The sequence below is a fragment of the Hipposideros armiger genome, unplaced genomic scaffold (genome assembly GCF_001890085.2).
Source record: "Hipposideros armiger isolate ML-2016 unplaced genomic scaffold, ASM189008v1 scaffold_389, whole genome shotgun sequence".
In the NCBI taxonomy this organism is placed as follows: Eukaryota; Metazoa; Chordata; class Mammalia; order Chiroptera; family Hipposideridae; genus Hipposideros; species Hipposideros armiger.
The window spans coordinates 1534519-1555728 of record NW_017731739.1 but is presented as its reverse complement, the minus strand read 5'-3'; the positions used below and the strand labels follow the sequence as shown (position 1 = coordinate 1555728).

Sequence of the window (21210 nt, the reverse complement as noted above, 5' to 3'; positions counted from 1 at the left end):
CTGAGCAACAGTGGTTCGAGTCTGGCCCGAGCTGAGCTGCCGCTGAGCTGCCAACAGGTGGCAGGATGGCTCAGCTAAAAAAAAAAAAAAAAGAAAGGCTATACAAATAGACAACGAAAGACTCAGTAATCCCACTTCTGGATAATTATCCAAAGAAACCCAAAATGCTACTTTGAGGGGATGTGTGCCTCCATATGTTCATTGCAGCTTTGTTTACAGTGGCCAAGATGGGGAGGCAGCATGGGTGTCCGTCGGTGAAGAATGGATAAAGAGGAGGTGATACACATATATACAGTGGAATATTGCTTGGCCATGGAAGGGAATGGATTCTTGCCATCTGCAGCGGCATGGATGGACCTAGAGGGTGTTGTGCTGAGTGGAGTATATCAGACAGAGAAAGACAGATGCAATGTGATTTTGCTTATGTTGTATTTGGACTCTAAGAACAAAATTAACAAACAAAACAGAAACAAACTCATAGATACAGAAAACATTTTGATGGTTGCCAGATGGAGGCACATTGGGAGTGTGGGTGAAAGAAGGGAAAGGGATTAAGAAATGCATATTGTTTGTTACAAAGTAGTCATGGGGATGTAATACCCAGGATATATATGAAAACTCTTCAACAATATATAGGCAAATAACCCAATAAAACATGGCAGAGGATTTAGACATTTTTCCCATAATTATGGCCAATAAGCTCACAAAAATGCTCAACATGATTAGTCATTAAGGAAATACAAATCAACACCACAATGAGATACCACATCACATCCACTAGAATGGCTACAATCAAAAAGTGTTTTTTGTGAGGATGTAGTTGGTGAGGATGTAGAAAAGTGGAACCCTCACACATTGCTGATGGGAATGGAAAATGGTATAGCAACTTTGGAGAACAGTTTGACAGTTTCTTAAACAGTTAAACAGAGTTTCTGTATGACCCAACAATTCGATTCCTAGGTATATATCCAAAAGAATTGAAAACATGTGTACATACAAAAACTTGTACATGAATATTTATAGTGGCAGTATTCATAATAGCCAAAAAGTGGAAACAATCCAAATGTCCATCAGGTGATGAATGGATAAACAAATTGTGGCATATCCATATAATGGAATGTTATTCAGCCATAAAAAGGAATGCTACAACGTGGATGAACCTTGAAAAGATTATGCTGAGTGAAAGAAGCCAGACAGACACAAAAGGCCACACATTACGATTCCATTTATAGGAAATGTCCAGAATATTACCTTCCAGAAATTTAAAGGAGTGGAGGAGGAGGATGGGGGAATGTGGGTGAGAAGGAGGCATCAGAGATGGAGGAATGGAAGGGGGAGAAGTGGGGAATGAGGGGGGGGGATGAAAAAAGGTAAAAAGAGGAGGGAGACAGCGAGGAGGAGAGAGAAAGGGGAAATACAGGATGATTGAAAGGGCAAGTACAGCCTCCTTTTCCCACACATCTCCCTAGTCCTTAAATTCTCATCCTGGTCATTTGAACAGAATATTGAAGACTGAGTACAGGACAGCCTATTATAGGCTAGGTCCCATGAAAGACTGGATAGCCTAGTGGTGAGCCTATAGCATAAACTCTGGAATGAAACTGGAGTTCGAATCTCAGCTCCATTTCGTGGCTGTGTTTCTTGGAGTAAAACCTTTCTAAGCTTCAGTTTCTTCATCTGTAATATGGGGATAATAAAAGCACTTGCTTCACGGAGTTGTTCATGAGGATTTAAAGACTGTATTTCAAGCACTTAGTATCGTGCCTGCCACAGAGTAACTGAACAACAAATGGTAGCTATGATGGCACTAATTAACTGATTCTATGGACACTAAATGATTGAAATAAAAATCAGTGGGAAGAGCATGCTCTGTGAAAGAAAGACCATCACACAGATAAAGGCCAAAGATGGCAGAGAATAAAGAAGAGAGCTAGAGTTATATATCCTCTGGCAATTCCACCATGTCACATGGGAGTGCCGAAATCACACAGTGCAAAGGAGAAGTGGATCTCCACTATGTACCTCTTGAAAGGTTTCGTCACTTCTTAACCCCCCTTTTCCACACCTGTGCTAAAAGAGAGCAACAGCAAAGCACTCGCACTGCGCACCTTCCTTATGTAATGACAACCTCTTTTATCAGGGCTGTTTCTCCATCAGTTAATGGACCCCCCCTTACATGAGATGGAATCAGTTCATCTCAAAGCCTCCCAAGCCTCTGGGCTACCCCTGGTTTTTATTTTTCCACAGTTGTGCTCATGACAGTTCCGAGTTAAGAAAAGATCTAAGTTTCATGCCTCAGAACATAGGTGTTTATTTTGGTGAAGATACAGACAGTGGTGACTGTGAAAGGCTAGTATATTTAATATGTACACTGTACAGTAACAAAAAGGAGAACTTGGGAGCACTTCTTTGTGTTACACACAGTAAGAGAATCATGATCCCTTTAGATGATTTTTGTTTGTTTCAACATATATATTCTTGAATTTCTTCTTTATCCCTGTTCTCCTTGGCTTCAGCCACTCTGTCAAATCCTGAAAACAGGAACATAAAGGATATTACAAACACAAAGAACGTCCTCAGGAATTACAAATTTAACTCGTGACCCTGGAAAAGGAGATTTGCTGGGCCCCACGACAAGGAGCTATATCATTTCCTCTTTGTTTCTTGCCTATATCTTACCATTTACCTTCATAAACATTACATTGTGATTTCTAAGGTATTTTTTCTCTCTTAGGGACCATCCAACTACCCCAAGGGAACAATATAGTTGTTTAAGCTGGGACCAAGAAGGAACTTTCTACATTTAAGGATTCTAGATGTTGAAACAAAGGTGTGTGAGAGGCGCTTACATTATTAACAATATAAGGATCCCTGTTTCTAGGCTGGTCCAGCACAGTGAGAGGACGGTAATTAACTCCAGAAGAAGGACTAACTCCTTATACCTGCGTGTTCCTTCTTACTTTGGAGGTGCAGCCTTTCTAAGACTCCAAGACTGTTCTTTATGTCTCTCAGATAAGGGTTCCAGGGTTCCAGGAAGGAATGCTTACTCTATATTCCTAAACTGTCTTCAAAGGAGTTGTCTTCCTCCAGGAATTCTCCCTCTACCCAAATCCTGGTCAAGCAGGTGTCAAAAGGACGGGTAATGTTTGTCAAGGACATGAGTTCTCTCTTTCCACATCTCATTACGGAGGCTTTAAGCTCAGACACCCACTGGTAGTAGACAGGGCAGGTTGCACACCGAGAGAAGAACTCCTTAAAGTACTGAAAGGAAAGGCAGGTCCATTAGCGCCGGGATTGGCACTGTCTTCCCCCCACTCCACTCTACCCCCACTCAGCATGCTCACTCAGGGCTGGGGGGACAAGGAGGAGTTACTGATAGCAAAGGAGGCCCAGAAAGTTGGTTTAGGTACACAGAAACTGGAATGTCTTTAATTCAGAAGGCCGTAGGGCGATGTGTCAAATTATAGACTTAGACAGAGTGGGTCCATTGAAGAGGGCTAAGTGTTTACGTTTTAATGGTATTGGGTAGTGGCTATGCAAAGGCATCTACTTTGGGAATCCAGTCCTGACTTACATGCAAGAATATCTAGGAGGGTACATGAGGTAGGTGTACAGGCTTTCTAAGCGGAGGAAAATAAAAGGTGGGGGGCGGGGGGCTCAAGAGGTAAAAAGAGACAGAGGCAGCAAAGATAAGTCAGGGACAGGTGCAGGTGGCAGGAGTACCACAGGGTCAAACTATAACTAGGTGTTAACTGAAGGACAGTGGGGAAACAGGTACCTTGAGGGTTTGACTGTGAGTCTCTGGGGGAATATGCATGAAGACACCCCCTGGCAGTTTCTGTAACATTAGCACGTGACACTCGAGGAATCGGACAAAGCCATGTGAACCAAACAGTGAGGCATTGGTTCTTTTCACCAACTGGTGAGCCTTGGAGAAGTGGTGTTCAAACAGGTCCCACTGCGAGTGTTGGGCAAACCTGGAGGGAAAGAAGCACAGCTCTTAGCTCTCTGTGTCCCTCGCTTCCCAGCCATGGCTCTTTCATAGAACCGTAATTTCTTTAAGACTCTAAGACCTCCCGGATAGCTAGAATTGTGTTGCTGGAAAGTGGCCGAGGCTACTAACTCGCATGCAAGAAGACTTGAAGGGAGACCAGTGATATTAAGCCTTGCCATGGGTTATCTAGCACTTAGGTGTATCCCTCAACCTGGTCTAAACCTGATAAGGGACAAGAATAAAAACAGAACTCTTCTAATAAGATGGGAAGGTGGAATAGGAGGCGAATGGTCTTTAGAAGTGGGTTAAGAGATACAAAACAGTCCTGCCTGGAGGGGTAAAAGGTATAGCTTAAATCACTTCCTAGTGTCCTTAAATTTCTACCCTTTCCCATAGACCCTGGGTAAGACTCTGGGAGCCCACATTACCACAGAGCCAGAGAGGAGTGGAACCCCAGCATGACATTGCTCCGAGAGGTTAGAACGCAGCTGTGCTCATAGTGTTGAATGAAATGTAGACACTCCCCAAAGGGCCGACACAGCGATCCTATGGACACAGAAGGAAACCCGGCTGGTATACATTGTCTGTAGGAAATACCATGTTTCCCCGAAAATCAGACCTAACTAGAAAATAAGCCCTAGCTTTATTTTTCAGGGTGCTTGTAATATAAGCCCCACCCCAAACATAAGCCCCAGTGAAGATCGTCAGCCAGACACGACTGTATTTGAATACATGTAGATTTTTGTACATGAATAAATGAATAAAATGCATCCTTTGGAGCAAAAATTAATATAAGACCCGGTCTTATTTTCAGGGAAACACGGTATAGAAGGTGTGTGGTACAGGGAAGGCGGCAATATCTGAAAGGAAGACACCCTTGAGTCACATTGTGGTTCCTAGATTTTATGAAGCCAAGGGCCAGGGGCAGAGGCCATGCCAGAGGGGTGGGCTCGCGAATGCCTGTGTTCCACACCTAGGGCCCCATCTGAGGTCTGAGTCCCTCAGGAGGACAGCAGAGCCCTGTACAAGATTTACCTTTTCCATAGAGCAGCAGATCTAAGCAAGCAGAATAGAAGCAGGCGAGGCCAAGGACATCGTGATACCGGGAAATGAGTGCCCTCTGACTCTCCAGCACATGGACACACAGATCAAATCTGCCGAGAGACAGAGCCACTGGGAAGAGCTCACTGGGAGTGGGGAGGATGGTTCAGGAGAGGAGGGGATCTTACACCCTCAAAGTGGCCTAACATCCCCTGGGTCTCCTCGCCACAGCTCTATTTAGGTAGAGAGCATCTGGGCCTGGTATCGGAGCTGTCTCTAAGCAAAGGAAGTGGGAAAATGCTTCTGAGACAGTTTCCAGGGTCTTGAACTACTGCTGTTCTCTACCTTCCTAAAGAAAAAATAAAAATATGTAGCAGCTCAGACTCTGCACTTGCCCCCTCTGACCCCCACACTGAAGACAATGCTTCCTATGGTGACTAGAGAAGAGACAGCCTGGCTGTGGAAATGAACAGCATCTCCCTCTCCACTCCAGACTTCACTGGGACACCATACCCTCCCCTCTTAGCCAACAAGTACAGAAAATGACAGAAAATGATCTTAATACTTCTTCTTCAGAAATGCAGATCTGAAGAGAACTGAGAGAACGAGATTCTCCAGAGCTGGTCTTTTGAGGTGTCTGCATATCTCATGGGCTTGAAAACCTAAGGAGGTAAGACACTGTGTGAGGTCTAGTCCGGCTCTGAGCCTGGCCCCTCTGAAAGCCTAGGCCCTCTGGCCCCAAGCCCGTTACCCAGCTTGATGGAGCACTCAAGGTGGCCGAGGCAGAGTTTGGTGTAGGCCAGGGCCTGCAGGAGCCGGGCGGTGGCCAGCAGTCCCTCCCTGGAGAACCAGCACAGGCTGCTCTTCTGAATGGCCATCTGCTCGCAGTGCAGCCATTTGTCCCTGTCACCCACATTCTGGGAGAACTGCGAGAGGGCCACGTAGGTGGAGACAACCTGCGGGGCAACAAGCATGGGGCAGAACATTCTGACTGCACAGCCACACGGCGTTTCCACCTGGCCCCTCTCCTGTGCACTGACACACTCTGGTGCCATGTTGCTCACTCAGTCAGGACTCCTGGTGTGTCCCGACCGCTCACTTCTGCCCCAGCAGTGAAAACACGCTCCTTCTCATGCCTATGCTTCTAATTTGATCGTTCTCATTGCCTGTTCTTTAAACAAACCGTTTTCTCTCCCTGCCCCTCTTCTTTTTCTCCAATCCAAGACTTTTCCTTTCAAAACACTGGCCAAACCTCTTCTGTGTTTTCTCTAATTAAGGCCTCTGGCTCTTGCTCCGAGAGCTCTCCAGGGCTGCTGCCAGATCTCTGTTAGAGCTATGTGCGCATTTGGCATAGTTGATAACTCTGTTTCTGAAACACTGTCTTCACTAGGTGTCCGGGATACCACACCGTTTTTGGTTTTCCAGAACTTCTCAGGTTCTTTTGCTGGTTTCTCCTTATGACCTTGACCTCTTAACATTGGAGCTGTTAACTCAGTCCTTGGACCTTTTCTCATTCCCTTGGTGATCTCACCGATGTTCATGGCTTTAAATACCATTTACACACTGATGATTCCATGTTTCTATTTCTGGCCCAGGCCTCTCCTGTGAACCCCACACTTATATATTCAACTGCCTACTCAACATCTCCACCTGGATGTCTAATGGGCATCTCAAATTAAACATTAAAATGTCCAAAACCTGGATCCCCATCTTCCTCCAAATCTGTTCCTTCTGCAGACGTCCCCATCCCAATTAAGGCCTCTCTATCCCTCTAGAAGTGCAGGTTGTAAATCCTGGGGTTATCCTTCATGCTTCTCTATCTCTTACATCATGAACTGATTCATGAGCGAATCCTGATGGCTCTCTCTTGATAGAAGACCGCTCCTCCCCACTTCCTCTGCCACCACAACAATCAAAGTCAACCATCTCTTGCCTTCCATTTATCCTCCAAATAGTAGTCAGAATGATCTTATTAAAATATTAAGTAGACCCTGTCACTCCCCCACCAATAGCTTCCCCAAAGTCAAACCTCTGACAGTGGCCTACAAGGCCTGTACCATGTGCCACCCACGGCTCCCAGTCTCTCTGACTCATCTTCTGACTCTCCCTCTGGTCACGCTGGCTTCCTCTCTGTTCCTCAAACACAGAGGGCATGCCTTGTGCATTCACTGTGCTTTCGGCCTGAACACTCTTCCCCCAGACAGCCTTGTGGCTTACTTTCTCCCCTCATTTGGATATTTGCCCAACTGTCACCTGCTCAGTGAGGCTTTCCCTGGCCATCTTGTTTAAAACTGTACCCGCAGGCTCCTAGAACCCCACGTCCCCCTACCTCCACTTAATCATTCTCCATGGCATTTATTGTCACCTAACATATTATAAATTTCACTTATCTGTATCCCTGGAACCAAGACTACTGCCTGGCATATAATGGGTGTTCATCAAATAGTTGAACAAGTGGATAGAAGAAAGAGAGAAAGGGAGGGATAGAGAGAGAGAAAAAAAAACACTAAAATTAGAAAGACACATTTCTCTTCCTTTCCCCCCCAAAGTCAGCAATTCTAGTGCTTTTTCAGATGATGAACTTCTTTAAGAAATCTGATGAAAGCTATGACTTCTTCCCTACTTCTAACCACTCCACCAATGCTCTTTTGAATATACAAAGTTCTAAATTCAGTTCAGGGAATTCACAGATAGCCTCACACCTAGAAAACCCATCTATATACAACAAGTTGAGAAACGCTGCCCACACACATGATCAATGGTGCCCCGGTAAGTCTAGGTTCCTGTGGAACCCCACGAAAACAGGAACTTGGCAGGGCCTCTCTCCCTAGCATTGTAGGTTTCTGAGCAAGGTCTGGAGGTAAAGCAAGGACTCATTTGTTTACCTGGGGGTCATGCGCAAGCTCCTCGGCTGAATTCTTCTGCATGAGAGCAGCCAGGCAGGCAAACCTGCGGCTGCTGGGTGTGGCCTCCAGGTTATAGAGCTGCCCGAGCAGGGAGAGGCAGTGCACCTGCTGCTGCAGGACAGCCAAGCTCTTCTTCCTGTCAGGAAGCACAGGGTGGCTGGCATGCCCTCACTCTTCACCCATACCCTGCTCTCCCTCCCACAGGAAATCCAAGTCTATCACCAGGGCGCCACCTACAGACCTCCAAACTCAGAACTGTTTCTGGGATTCCACTACTTCTAAGCCCATAGGCCTTTTCACGTATCCCTCTTGATCAGGAAAAGTTCAGAGAGGTGTTTTATGAAGGTTCATTCTTTGAATTGCTATTTTGGTTGAATATATTTCCTATGTTCAGCTCAATGACTAGGTAGCAATTTAATATTAAATTGCTATGTATATATCTATGTATCTATTCTCCTAAAAACCCCATGTCCCCCTGCCTCCACTTAATCTTTCTCCATGGCATTTATTATCACCTAACATACTACACATTTCACTTACTGTTTCCCTGGAACCAAGGGAGACAGATATTAGATAATATTAAATTGGTACCTAGTTAGATATCTATATATCTATACATAGATACCTATTAAATTGCTACCTAGTTATATATCTATCCTTATTTGAAAAAGACAGGGTAACACCACACTCTCAAAACAAAAAAGTTCTCATTCTGTTACATATAATTAGCTGAGTAAGGTAGAAAGAACTAGAATTGTCTGTGATATGCTTGAAAAAAGGAGTCTCAGGTCAATATGGCAAAACTCTAGGCTGGGTACTAATTTGGCTCTCGGTCGGCCTGAAGGGGAACAGGGCAACTTGGCCAGGCTTCTCACTTCTCACTAGGGTTGTTTGAAGGTTGGCTCGGGGAACAGGAATGCCAATCTTTTTCTAGGAATGTTTGGAAAAGGACACCAAACCAGGTCCAAGGGAAACTCCTTTTCAGCAGTCGAAGGGCTTGCCTAGCCAGTTTTTTGGCCAAGGCGATCTGTCCCATGTTGAAACAGACCTGGGGATGGGAAAATAAGAAATAGTAATGTAAACATGTGAAGAGTACTATGGATAAGGTTCTGAATATAACGCACTGGAGCTTTCATTTTGGGATGTGTACTTGGGGCCGCTAAGGTGCTAGAAGGAGCTGAGCTGAAACAGAGCCTGGAGACACTTAACAAGCACCGGTAGAGCCATGAGCAAGTAAAGGAGTGAGGAAATAGGATTAAGGAGAAAACACCCTCCTTTCTCATGTCCTACACATTTGTTAGTGAGCAGTAGAGGAAGGCTGTGACTTAGAACTTGATCCTGCTAGTCTGAGATGAAATCGTCATGCTTCAGATGTCCCAGAAAGCATCTGAGATGCCACCACGTCCCATCTCTCTCCTCTTACACAGGCAGCACCACCGCAGTGAATGTGGGGGGAGGGGCTGGGAAACTACCTTGAGGTACCTTCATATTCTAAGGCTACGCCCTCCAAGACAGTGATCAAGGCTATGGTGGCTCCAGAACAATCCTGGGAAGACTGCACAATAACTTCTTATCAATGAAAAGAAATAATTATTTAACTTTGCTCCAAAGACTTCGTGGTTGAAACACGAATAATGCAATGCCATGGACAACTCTGGTGTTCCCTTTGGTGTTCAAAGGCATTATACACATTAACTTTACTCTCCTAACCAGATTATCTTAAGGTTTACATTGAAATTAATTTTATATTTTTAATTAAAAAAATTTTGAAGTTCGGCTCTCTAATAAAATACCTCCCATGGTTTTATGGAGTAATTATCTATAAATTGCTAAATAATTATCCCAACGCATTATGTTCTATTGGATTTAATAGTAATGAGGCTAAGAGAAGTCACTGAGCTGTCCTGAGTTACTGATATACAATAAATAAGTTTACTCCTATATGTCCTTTGAAAACAGGGTATCTCATGGCATGCTTTCTTCAGAGTTATTCTATGTGTTATGCTAATCTCATTCCCTGAGGAAATTTGTTATAAATGATATAGAATAATATATATTTTTAAAAAAGGTAAGATGAAAAAGGAAGGGGGGGACTATATATATTTATGTATGCCAAACCCCTCTGTAGAACACATTGATACATAACACTGGGAAGGAGACATGGTGGCTGAGGGAAAGGACTGGGCAGACTTTCAGCTGTGTGTTTTTTTTTTTCTTCTACAAGGTGTGATCAAACAATACGGTGAATGTTTAAATAAAAAAAATTAATTACAGTAAAAGACACATTGCCATTAATTCCCCTCAAAATACCCCCTCCCCCCTTCAAACACACTTATCCCATTGTTCTTGCCACTTTCTGAAGCAGTTCTGGAAGTCCTCTTTTGTGAGTGTCTTTAGTTGTGCTGTCATGGCTGCCTTGATGTTATGAATCAGTTTGACTTTGGGGAAGAGCCAGAAGTCACATGGTACCAGATCCAGTGAATAAGGTGGATGAGGACACACTGTAATGTTTTTATTTGACAGAAATTGCTGTATACCAGAAGTGATGTGCGACATGGTGCATTGCCATGATGGAGGATGATTTATAGCACACTTTAAAACACACCTTTTCTCAACCATAGCTCACACCCAACTGACTACACCAAAAAAGCTGAAACTTGTCACACACTGTTACTAAGGTTCAATGCACTGGTTCCCATATTAAAGATCCCTGCCTTTCCATTGGATGGCACTCAGCAGTAGCATTCACCATATTTGTTAATCACAACAGAAAGGCTCTGTGTCACACATCGCTTCTGGTACAGCAATTTCTGTCAAATAAAAACATTATGGTGTGTTCTTATCCACCTTATTCACTGGATCTGGCATCATGTGACTTCTGGCTCTTCCCCAAAGTCAAAATGGCCAAGAAAGGTGTATGTTTTAAATTGATTCAGAACATTGAGGCAGCCACGACAGCGCAACTAAAGACATTCACAAAAGAGGACTTCCGGAACTGCTTCAGAAAGTGGCAAGAATTATGAGACAAGTGTGTTCAAAGCGAGGGGCAGTATTTTGAGGGGGATTAATGGGAATGTGTCTTTTATTGTAATACATTTTTTTATTTAAACATTCACTGTAAAAAAAAACACTCACCATATTATTTAATCACACCTTGTAGCTTTATGAGATATATTTGACACATAACATTTAAGTTTAAGGTGGGCAACGTGATATTTTTTATTGAGACTTAACTGACATATAACATTGTATTACTTTTAGGTGTACAACATAATGATTCAATATTTGTATATATTGTAGAATAATTGCCCCAATAAGTTTAGTTAACATCCATCACCACACACTTACACATATTTTTCTTGTGATGAGAACTTTTAAGATCTACTTTCTTATCAACTTTCAAATATACAACACAGTAGTGTTAACCATAGTCACCATGCTGTACATGACATCCCCAGGACTTATTTATCTTATAACTGGAAGTTTATACCTTTTGACCACCTTTACCTATTTTCCCCACCCTACCCCTATGTGTGTGTATGTGTGTGTGTGTGTGTGTGTGTGTGTGTGTGTGTGTGTGTACATATATATAATATTCCAATGGGGAAAGGACATGACTAGGCAAGTCACAGAAAAATCAGTGACCAATAAACATATAAAAATAATGTATCTTATTAAGAAATACACACTAAAATACAATATAACTTTCATTTATGTATTAGCAAGTTTTAAAAAGACTAATAATATCTGATGTTAGTAACGATATGAAGATATGGAAAAAGCTTGAATGAATGATATAAATTTTTGATGTACAATTTGGCAATATATTTACTAAATGTAAAATCATTCATGTCTTCTGCCTTAGGATTTCCATCTCTGGAAATTTCTCTTACAGAAACACTCTCACAAAGGAAGAAAGAGATATTTATAAGGAGGTTCACCATAGTAATGTTTACAATAACCAAAGACTAGAGACAACCTAAATGCTCACAAGAAGGGAACGGTTAAGTAAGCTTTGATATATGCATCCAGTGGAGTGATTGGCAGTTGTAACTGTGATTAGATGTAGACCAATATGCAAATATGTTCAATCTGTACTATTGAGAATAAAAGTCAGCTACAGAAGAGAATGAGCAATATGATTCTATTTTAAAAACAACAAAAACAATAACGATATGACTATGTGTATTTGCTGGTGGAATTTGCACCAAATTACTAACTATGCTGCAGGTGGCATGGGATTAGCGAGGGCTCTTTCACTTTGTACGTATTATATATTTTTATGTTTTGAATTTGTATGCCTATTATCACACTATCACATTTATAACTGCACACACAAAAAATGAAGGGACTTTATAAGAAATAAAAGGGTAACCCTCAAGGAGAAATAATGCAAACTTCAAGGTCACCCCTTGCCCTCACCTCTGACCGAAGATGGCAGAAAGTGGCCTCCTCAAACTGAGAGATCTTCACCTTGCGCTTTTTCAAGAATGAGAATGCTGAGGGTTGGCCCAGAAGACTACTTGCCTTTCTCAAATAAAAGAAGGCCTCCAAAGAAGACAAGAGATGAAGAAACTGGATTAGGATTCAGATGATGATAGGGGTATGATAAGATGAAGGCCGGAGGAAGGTTATGATGAAGGTCAAGATTTGCATTTGAATCCGGTTAGATTTTGAGTGAGAAGCAGGGAGCTGCACTGCACATGCAGGGGTTAGGGGCAGGCAGGCAGGCAGTGGCTGACTCTCTTTCACTACCACATTCACACTTCCTGTTTTCTCTTAACCCCATCCACCTCCCCTCTCTCTCTCACTTTCTTCCACTTCTCACTCCAGGTTACTTGATAGTAAGAAATCCCAATTGAATTCCCCAAGTAAAAGGCTCAGCTCAGGGGCAGACAGCAGAGCTCGCTCACCATGTAATTATCAGACAGGTCCAGGGAGGCGGCAGCAGCCTCCAGCAGGTAATAAAATGCACAAGTGTTTTCTCCGATGACCAGGCAGTGCTGGGTGAGAGGTGAGAGCACCGACTTCAGGATTTGCTCACAGTGACAGGGCTTTGTGGCCAATCTGTCTTTCTTGTGGCTGGTCTGAGCCAGCCTCCTGTTCACTTCATCCAGGAACTCATCCTCTGTTCTTTGTGGAGAGAAGATGAGAACTGAGTGGCCAGGAAACAGCCACTTTTGTCGGGGCATTCCCAGGTCTCCAAGCCACTTTTTCCAGGAAGCTTTCCTTTATAATTCATTAATTCTATGTCTATCCTTCTCCTCCATCACTCCATAAGTTTTTGAAAGTCAGGGACCTGATCTATAATGACGAAGCCCTATTACGGATTTTTGAAAACCTAAAGCCAGATTAAATACCACACAAACTAAATGGGGAAGTGACCACAGCTGAAAAGTAAACTAACAATATGTTAAACAAAAACATAGAAGTGATACAAAGCAATAAATAACAATACATTTATCTACTGGCATGTTTGAACTTTGTCATGGCACATTCAAGTATTATTTTATATACCACCACCATTTTATCCTATGACAACCCCGTCATTCGGGCAGGAAAAAGTTACCTCCCTCTTCCAGATGAAAAACATTGAAGCTCAGAGAGCTTAAGTGGCATATATGGCCTCACAGCTACTGATTTGAACCAAAACTAGAGCTCACCTCTCTGTACTGGTCCAGCACACTTTCCACAGATAACATGAGGTCAAAAGAGGTCAGGTCTCTCTGAGACAGAGTGATCGAAAAAAGTGGGCACTGAGGAGGGTTTTGAAGGATAGTGAACATTCTGATAAGTGGAAGAATGTGTGAAGGCCACTTAGTAATTTTAAAAGGGAGACTTGTGTGAGCCAGATACACATGTGAGTATACAGGTGATTTGTGTCAAATACAGATGGATTTCTGCTTGAAAACTAGGATATCAAGTTGGATAAGGGAGATGTAAACCTTCAGAGTGGCTGGGGAACTCAAGGTAGAGACATTTAAAACTGATGGACTAGTCATTCGAAAGCCAGGAGGTACATGGTTGGGGAACGTAAATTCATTTTAATATTAGCTTGGGGTAAAAAATAATTGAGAAGGTAAATTTATAGCTGAAAAAAATCTGCTATATGTGCAATGTGTTTGAGAGCTATTAAAGTTCTTCTTAACCACTAAGAAATAGTTTTTCTACAAAGAATCAAAGATTGCCTTTTGAAATCTCTACTAACTTGAATATGGGGCTGATACAGAGTCACTACTTCTGGGGGGTCAGACGCCTTCCTGGTCTGCAGGCAAGGTGAGCGTCCCAGTTTAAGGGTCATCTGTGTCTCACTGTCTGTCCCCCTCCATGCCCATTCTCAGCATCTCCATCTACCTGCAGTGTTCACTTATGAAGGCCTCCAGACTTCTGGATGGTTCTGTCTGCAACTGAAAGCTATCTGCAAGGAGAAAAGGGTGATTATCTTTAATTAACCATGTTTGTATTAACTGAAGACACTTTAAATTCCTGACCACCTTTCCTCAGCAGTTTAGTTCATGACATGACTGCCTTGCCCATTACAAAAACAATATGTTTAGGTTTAATATTAACCTACACACAAAATTAGGATGGTAGATCACAAATTCCTTAATGGCAACTATTTTTTATTCAAATAGTAACTCCTTTCATTCTCCAACCTCCTAAGCCAGTTCCTAATTTGCAGGAGACACTCAATGTTTGCGAAATAAATGAATAAAGCATGTGTCCATTTGGTTTGATGGCTAATTCTAATAGTAGAAATCCCTGAATATGTCTGAATCAGGTTTGTGAACAGATCAGAGTGAACCAAAGAACCAAAGATCCTAAGACCTAGTAAAGAAAATCATGACAGTGCAAGATGCCACATCTCAGTGGCCAGTAGAGGTTTTCAGCTTTACTGAGTTGGCCTTAAATAGCCTTTATCTTCTAGATTTGACTTTCCCTTGGCAGCTTTCTTCTCCAAGATCACAAAGCAAAGACTGGGAATGATGTTGGTAAGTTACATATTAGGGCTTAGAAGCATGGGTGGGGAGATCGAAAAGGAGTCTAGAACTGTTATAGGGAGGACTTGTGTTAAGTAACAGGACTGGCTCTCTGATTATTTAACGATGTCATATAAGGCAAGGCTAAGGTACCTAAGGATATTGTTGTTCAATAGCACTACTGCAATGCACAGTTCCCAGGGGCACCATCACATCACAGCCTGTGTGAATCACACCCTCTACATTTGTGCAGTACCCGTTCTGTATGGCCAGGCACAGGGGCCCTGGGTTTGGGAAGCCTCCTCGGGGTTTGACTGTGGTGGGAAGATCTTGAGCCTCTCACATAGACTGACCAGGCTGTCTAATCTAAAGCTGACATTGACCTCTCAACAACAAAAGGCCATGTAGGAAATATGAATGATAGCATGATTTCATCACAGTACCAGACTAGGACATTTACTGTTATTTTCCTCTTTCAGCTCAGAAAGTGCAAAACGGCAAATGCTCATGGAGTTCATCAGCCAATGACCAATTCTTCCAAGTTACTGATTCATAAGAATGTTACAGACAGCTAGAAGAGGCCTTAGGATCATAGATTAAATCCTTTGTTTTAGTCCTTTACCACCAATAATTCACCATCTCTCCCATATCCCTCTCCCCTGCCAACACCAATACCAACTTCTCTTTTATCAAAGTAGAAAAGGAGAATGGTTGGGTCTTGACAGCTGTCTTCAACTGTGGAAGAAAGCCCAGCTCTGAAAAATGGGTGCAGCTGCAGGAAGGTAGATTTCACATGGATGAAAGGAGAAACTTTCTAATAGCTGTTGGCAATGCAACAGGCTGTCCTGTAAGGTCAGCTAACTGAAAATGTTACAACAGCTCTCATCTGTGATGTGGTATAGGGTTACAGGCTTTGGGGGCCATGTACCCACTAATCCAACCTTCTTTAAGAAGCTAACTCCTACTTACCCCTCAAGTCTCGCTTCTGGCAGTATGTCCTTCAAGGAAGAGTCCTCTCCTGCTCACTCCTTAGGCTGGGTTAATGGCCCATTCTCTAGGCGACCCACCCCCCAGGTGTGCCATTTTCATCACCTTTATCATGTCACATTGGAATTCTCCATATGTCTGGATCACCCCCGAAAAAAACCATAATTTCAGGGACCAAGGCTTATTCTTCATATTCTAACACCTAGTTGCAACATCTGATACACATAGACTCCATATACAGAGGGTGCCAAAAAGACGTATACACATTTTAAGAAAGGAAAAAACTATTAAAATTGTAATACTCAGTATATAACAAGAACAACAGATGAATATATATCACATTTGACTCCGGCAATTACAAGAGGTGCTCAAAGTGGTTACCATCAGCATAATTTTAATACAGTTTTTCCCTTTCTTAAAATGTGTACACATGTTTTGGCATTTATTATGTGTACTGAACTGAATAATTATAATAATAAAAAACGATAACTAAAATGTGCCTGGCACTATTCAAAGCACATTATATATTTTAACTCATTCAATCCTCTATACAACAACCCTATAAAGATGGCATTGTTATTTTCCTCAGTTAACTGAGGTTAAGTAACTTGCCCAAGATTGACTTGAACCAAAACAAGTACGTATGATCTCTAAAGTTCCCGTTAACTCTGAGCTTACATGTGTCTTATCTCTGGCACTTTAAGGATAAAATGGCTCTTTCCACCTTTACTTCTCCCTTCCTGTGATTTTCCCTTTTGGAGGAAGAGCTCCAAGTTTATGAATACAGAGAGGTGCTATCCACGTGTCCTTTCTGCCCCCGGGGCTTACCTTGGGGAGAAGGCAGCTGCAACCTGTCTGTGATCACTGGTGTTAGCACCGAGCCAGTACTTCTGTAACTGCAGAACCGGGAGGTCCTCCTGGAGCAATTAGTAGAACCAACGGCAAAACGGTGGAAGGGGACAAAGTCCCCGCCACAGCAGCTCCCGCAGCGGCAAGCCAAATCTCGGAGAAAGCAGGCGCATTCCAGGTGCAGGGCTATCAGCTGAGCCTTGGGCCACAGCTCCCACGCAGCTTCCCGTAACAGGGGCGCTCCAAATTCCAGCACCACGGTTTGGGGTAGGGATAGTTCCTCCTGTAGCCTGAGAGGACAGCCAGCATCTGAAATACAGAAAAATCCAAGTGAGTCTTCCTCAAAGTCCTTTTATGCTACTATGTAGCAAACTCCCAAGCACATTGCTGTTATTATGGTTTACAAAAAATTTCATTTATAATTCCTGTTTGATGTTACTGCCTACTTTGTATGAAGAATTTTATACCAATCTGAGAGTGATATTGACCACATCTAGTATGAAGTGCCACAGGAAAGAAATGATCAGTGGTACAGAAGTAGATTTCTTAGTTGTTCCTCCTAAAATGAGGTTTTGTGTTTTTTTTTTACTACAAATTATTATAAACATCAAATAATCAGAAATGCTCTGTTCAAATATAAAGCCCAAACATATTTCAAAGTCAAAAGGAAATTATTTGTGGATTATATGTGCTTTGGGTATTCTAAGTCACAATCTTATTTTTTTCATGTGGAGAATATGAGATTGCAAGCTATTTAATGCATATGTTAACTTATTTATGTCTGTTTCAATAGCACATGTATTTACCTTCTTTGTTAATTTCTAAAGTTAGGAGTAGTTTATCCTTTTTACCTTATTATTTATACTTTGAAGCCAATAAAAGATTATGGCAATATTTTCTGAACCAAAAATCAAAACACAATACTTAACACCTGTGGTTAACAAGGAGCTAGAATTCTTAAAATTAAAACAATTCTGAGGCTATTCATTCACTATAACCATGGTTCCTTCGTGATTAAAATAATTGTTTTTTCCCCCATTTCTCAGCCATAAGCTTTAACTTCCCTGGCGGTCTGATTATGTCAGTAATTTTGTACCCAAAGCAGTACATTGTTTTGCATGGAAATTTGTTGTTTTATATTGTAGGCCTGTAATTCTTAGGAATTACTTACTTAAATCTGTCCAAACAAGAGTCTAGTAGGCATCCCAGGTANATCCCAGGTATGATAAAGTTTGAAACACAAAATCATAAATTATAATATAATAAATAATTATAAAAAATAATATAATTTTATTCAATAATGTAATCAAATAAAAAACACTGCAATTTGTCATCGGCCGGCCTTCTTGTTGGCGATCACAGGAGGACACTGCAGGATCGCAGGGAGCAGGTAAGGGACTTCTCTGGGACACTGCAGTGTAATCCCAAGTGTGGCCTCGGGGTTACCGCTTCTGGCAGTGAAAATTAACCCGGAGCCACACTCGGGATTACCGCCAGGGTGGTTAAGAGACTGAGGCCCCTGATATATGACAATGATGCTCTTTCTTAACGCAGATACCACCCAAAGCCTTCTGTCCAGGCCTGGGAACAAGGGAGCAGCTCTTCCTCACCCGACGTTTTCTTTGTCTCTTTGGTTTGTTCAATAATCTCAATCAAGGAAGGCAGCAAGATTGGCTCAGCAGGAAGCTCCTGGCTCTTGCTGCACCAGCGGAGCACGTGCATATCCATGAGGGCCCTCAGCACCCTAAGTAGCTTCTGTTTGTCCCAGCCAGGCAGAAGGTGCTGCAGCAGATCCAGGTGGAAGGAGTGACCAATGATGGCGGCGCACTTAATCAGCAACTGTTCTTCTGGGCTCAGTTGATCTAGCTGGTTTACTGCTATTTCTGGAGAAAAAAACATCAGGAATGAACAAGCTTTCTACTAACATAGGTACACTGTGCTGATCATCTATTCATTTAAAAATATATATAAAGGCTTGCTTTTTGTCCACCCCCTCTCCACTCAGCCAAACCTCTTGAAAGAGCTTTATCTCCATGTCCTCATTTGTCCTCATCCACTGTTCAACCAACAACCAGATTTTCACAATACCACTGAAACTGTTGTCCCACGATCACCAAAGCCTTTTGTTGGCAGACCCAAAGCTATGCTCTGAAACATTCAGCTATACTAATAATTCTTCCTATTTTCATGACTAATAAGTACTAAGGTTCTTTCCTTCTTACTATCAACTAAACATGGAGGCCAGGCTTCCTGGTCCCAGAACTCTAATAATTATAAAGATCTTAATTAATACCATGTATTATAGTAAATCTCTCCATATTCTGACCCAGACATTAAAGCAGTCCATATTGAACCAGTTAAGTCACCAGGTCCAAAATTCTGGAATAACTTTAAGCCTTTTTCTTTCCCTCATAACCAGCTGGTCACCCACCCATCTTTCTTCTACATGCTCTTGCATGTTTCCTCCTAAGTAATTTTAGTATATAAGTAGTCATTTTCACCTGGATCAGTGTAACACCCTGTTTCGAACATCTCCAATTTCTTCTCTTTTTTATCCCAATAACATATTAGCTAGTGGTAGAGTTACATACTTAAAGTACAAATATAATCACGTCAGTCTCCTTCTTAAATACTTTCATAACTTATGTGGCCTTTCGCAATCTAGCTTTGGCTTTTCATTTAGACCAAAGCATTGTGGACTGAGCTATTAATTTTAACACGAGTTAACAAACCCCTTTTCCTTCTCTGTGGATAATGCTGAACTTAGCTTAACTTTCTAGCTGTTTCCAGGATCCTGATAAACTTAGAACGTCAGCTGAGTTGCCAGGTAGCATTGCTTATGCTAAGAATGTTCCTGTTCCCTGACTGGAAACCAAATTTGGATTAGGAAAACTGTGAATAAGCTATAAATACATCGTGACAAGCCACAGCTTTGGGCTTCCTAAGCTGCAGGGTCTGGAAGCTATGCCTATGAGGCTGTTATAAGAGGTACCAGTTCCTAGTTGGGGCATTGGGCTTCTAAGCACCCCATTCATCATGGTCTCATGCCATCACTCCTAAGCTATTCCTTGAGGATCCAGAGAATAGCGGTGGAAACTTCTGTGAGGACTGCTGCTGTTCTGTTAGTATGCTGTGTTTCCTGACTTGTGTTCTTCTAAGTTAGTAAAGCCATTGCCAAGCGTGGCCTATCATAGTTGTCGGAGTGTGAACTGTCTAGATGGACCTAAATCCTCCACAGTGAATAGCTTATCATAACTAACAATCATTGAATATTTATTATGTATTGTGATTTATTTCATTTAATCCTCAATGAACCCCATGAGGTAGGAGCCATCATTGCCCACATTTGAGTGATGAGAAGACTAAGACTTACCTAAGTTAATTCACTTGTCAGAGGTTCCAGAGCCAGTAAGTGGAGGAGCCGAGAGCATCGGGTTTTTCTAACTCCAGAGCCCTGGCTCTAAACTACTGTGGTGTTCTGTACTGCATTTCATATGTATGTGTCATACTCTCAGCAAGGCCCTACTTGACTTGAAGGTATGCTTATGCTTATGCATCACCACAGCCCTGCAGCGGGCTTCATACATGCCCACCAAACACCTGAATAGAATATTAAAATAAAATCTCATTTCTAAAAAGAACGTCCCTGTCCAGTTATGCCTACCTAATTCTAGTGGCTTCTTTACTCATTATTATAAACTGTACTCTTTTTATTAAACTCCTGCGATGTGCATAACATGATCTCTTCACTAGCACCATGGATTTTCTTAAATTTCAGCAACATTATGTCCCTTGCTCACTGTCTCTTCCAACATAAGAATATGCAGAAAGGAAAACAGAGGACATAATTTTCATTAAACAGCTAAAAAAATTTTTCCAGGTCATCAGCTAGCCCAAAAGAGAACAATGGGGTCACTTAGGTAAACCACTACTCAAGTAGCATTACAAGTCTGTAAAGGGCTCTTCAGGTAGTGCCAGTACTTATTTCTGGAAGGCAGGTTTCTTTTTTAGAAAAACAATGAGGCTAACATGATAATAAGAAACCTACACTCAATCACCCACCACATTACTAATTGCAATGGAATCTGTTATTGGTTCACATGAGTTCTTCAAGGGACATGCCTTTTAACAATGGTGGGAGAAGCACTGTGTCCAAGTTCACATCATCCTTGACTGTGCAGACATAAAGTTCCTGGTCTTCTCCAGAGCTGGCAGGAGAAATACTGTACACTGTGGATTTCATGGCATTCGCTGTAGGGAAAAAAGACTATGACTGAGGAAAACACCAAGCTCAGTGACTGTAGTTTTACAAGCACAACAATAGGGCCGGCCGAGTGGCGTGATGGTTAAGAGCAGACTTGGGACGCCAGAGGGCCCCGGTTCGGATCCCACATATGAGGGCCAGTGACACTGCCCTCCACAGCTAAGATGCTGAACAACAGCTCAACCTGGA

The 21210-nt window shown here is 42.3% G+C and overlaps 1 protein-coding gene across 1 annotated transcript in view; it reads right to left on the bottom strand.

Moving 5' to 3' along the window:
• Positions 1-2440: 2440 nt before the first annotated feature.
• LOC109393791 (adenylate cyclase type 10-like) overlaps positions 2441-21210 on the bottom strand; it is a 54617-nt gene continuing 35847 nt past the window's right edge. Inside the window, exons 15-29 of the mRNA XM_019663384.1 lie at positions 20880-21008; positions 18368-18640; positions 16737-17066; positions 14296-14359; positions 12855-13074; positions 12364-12489; positions 8817-8989; positions 7921-8077; positions 5787-5991; positions 5601-5697; positions 5030-5148; positions 4423-4540; positions 3779-3977; positions 3048-3261; positions 2441-2531 (exon numbers count right to left, since the gene is read on the bottom strand). Of these exons, the coding sequence (XP_019518929.1) occupies positions 3049-3261; positions 3779-3977; positions 4423-4540; positions 5030-5148; positions 5601-5697; positions 5787-5991; positions 7921-8077; positions 8817-8989; positions 12364-12489; positions 12855-13074; positions 14296-14359; positions 16737-17066; positions 18368-18640; positions 20880-21008 (2423 nt within the window). The 3' untranslated portion in view covers positions 2441-2531; position 3048. The remainder of the gene's footprint in view (positions 2532-3047; positions 3262-3778; positions 3978-4422; positions 4541-5029; positions 5149-5600; positions 5698-5786; positions 5992-7920; positions 8078-8816; positions 8990-12363; positions 12490-12854; positions 13075-14295; positions 14360-16736; positions 17067-18367; positions 18641-20879; positions 21009-21210) is intronic.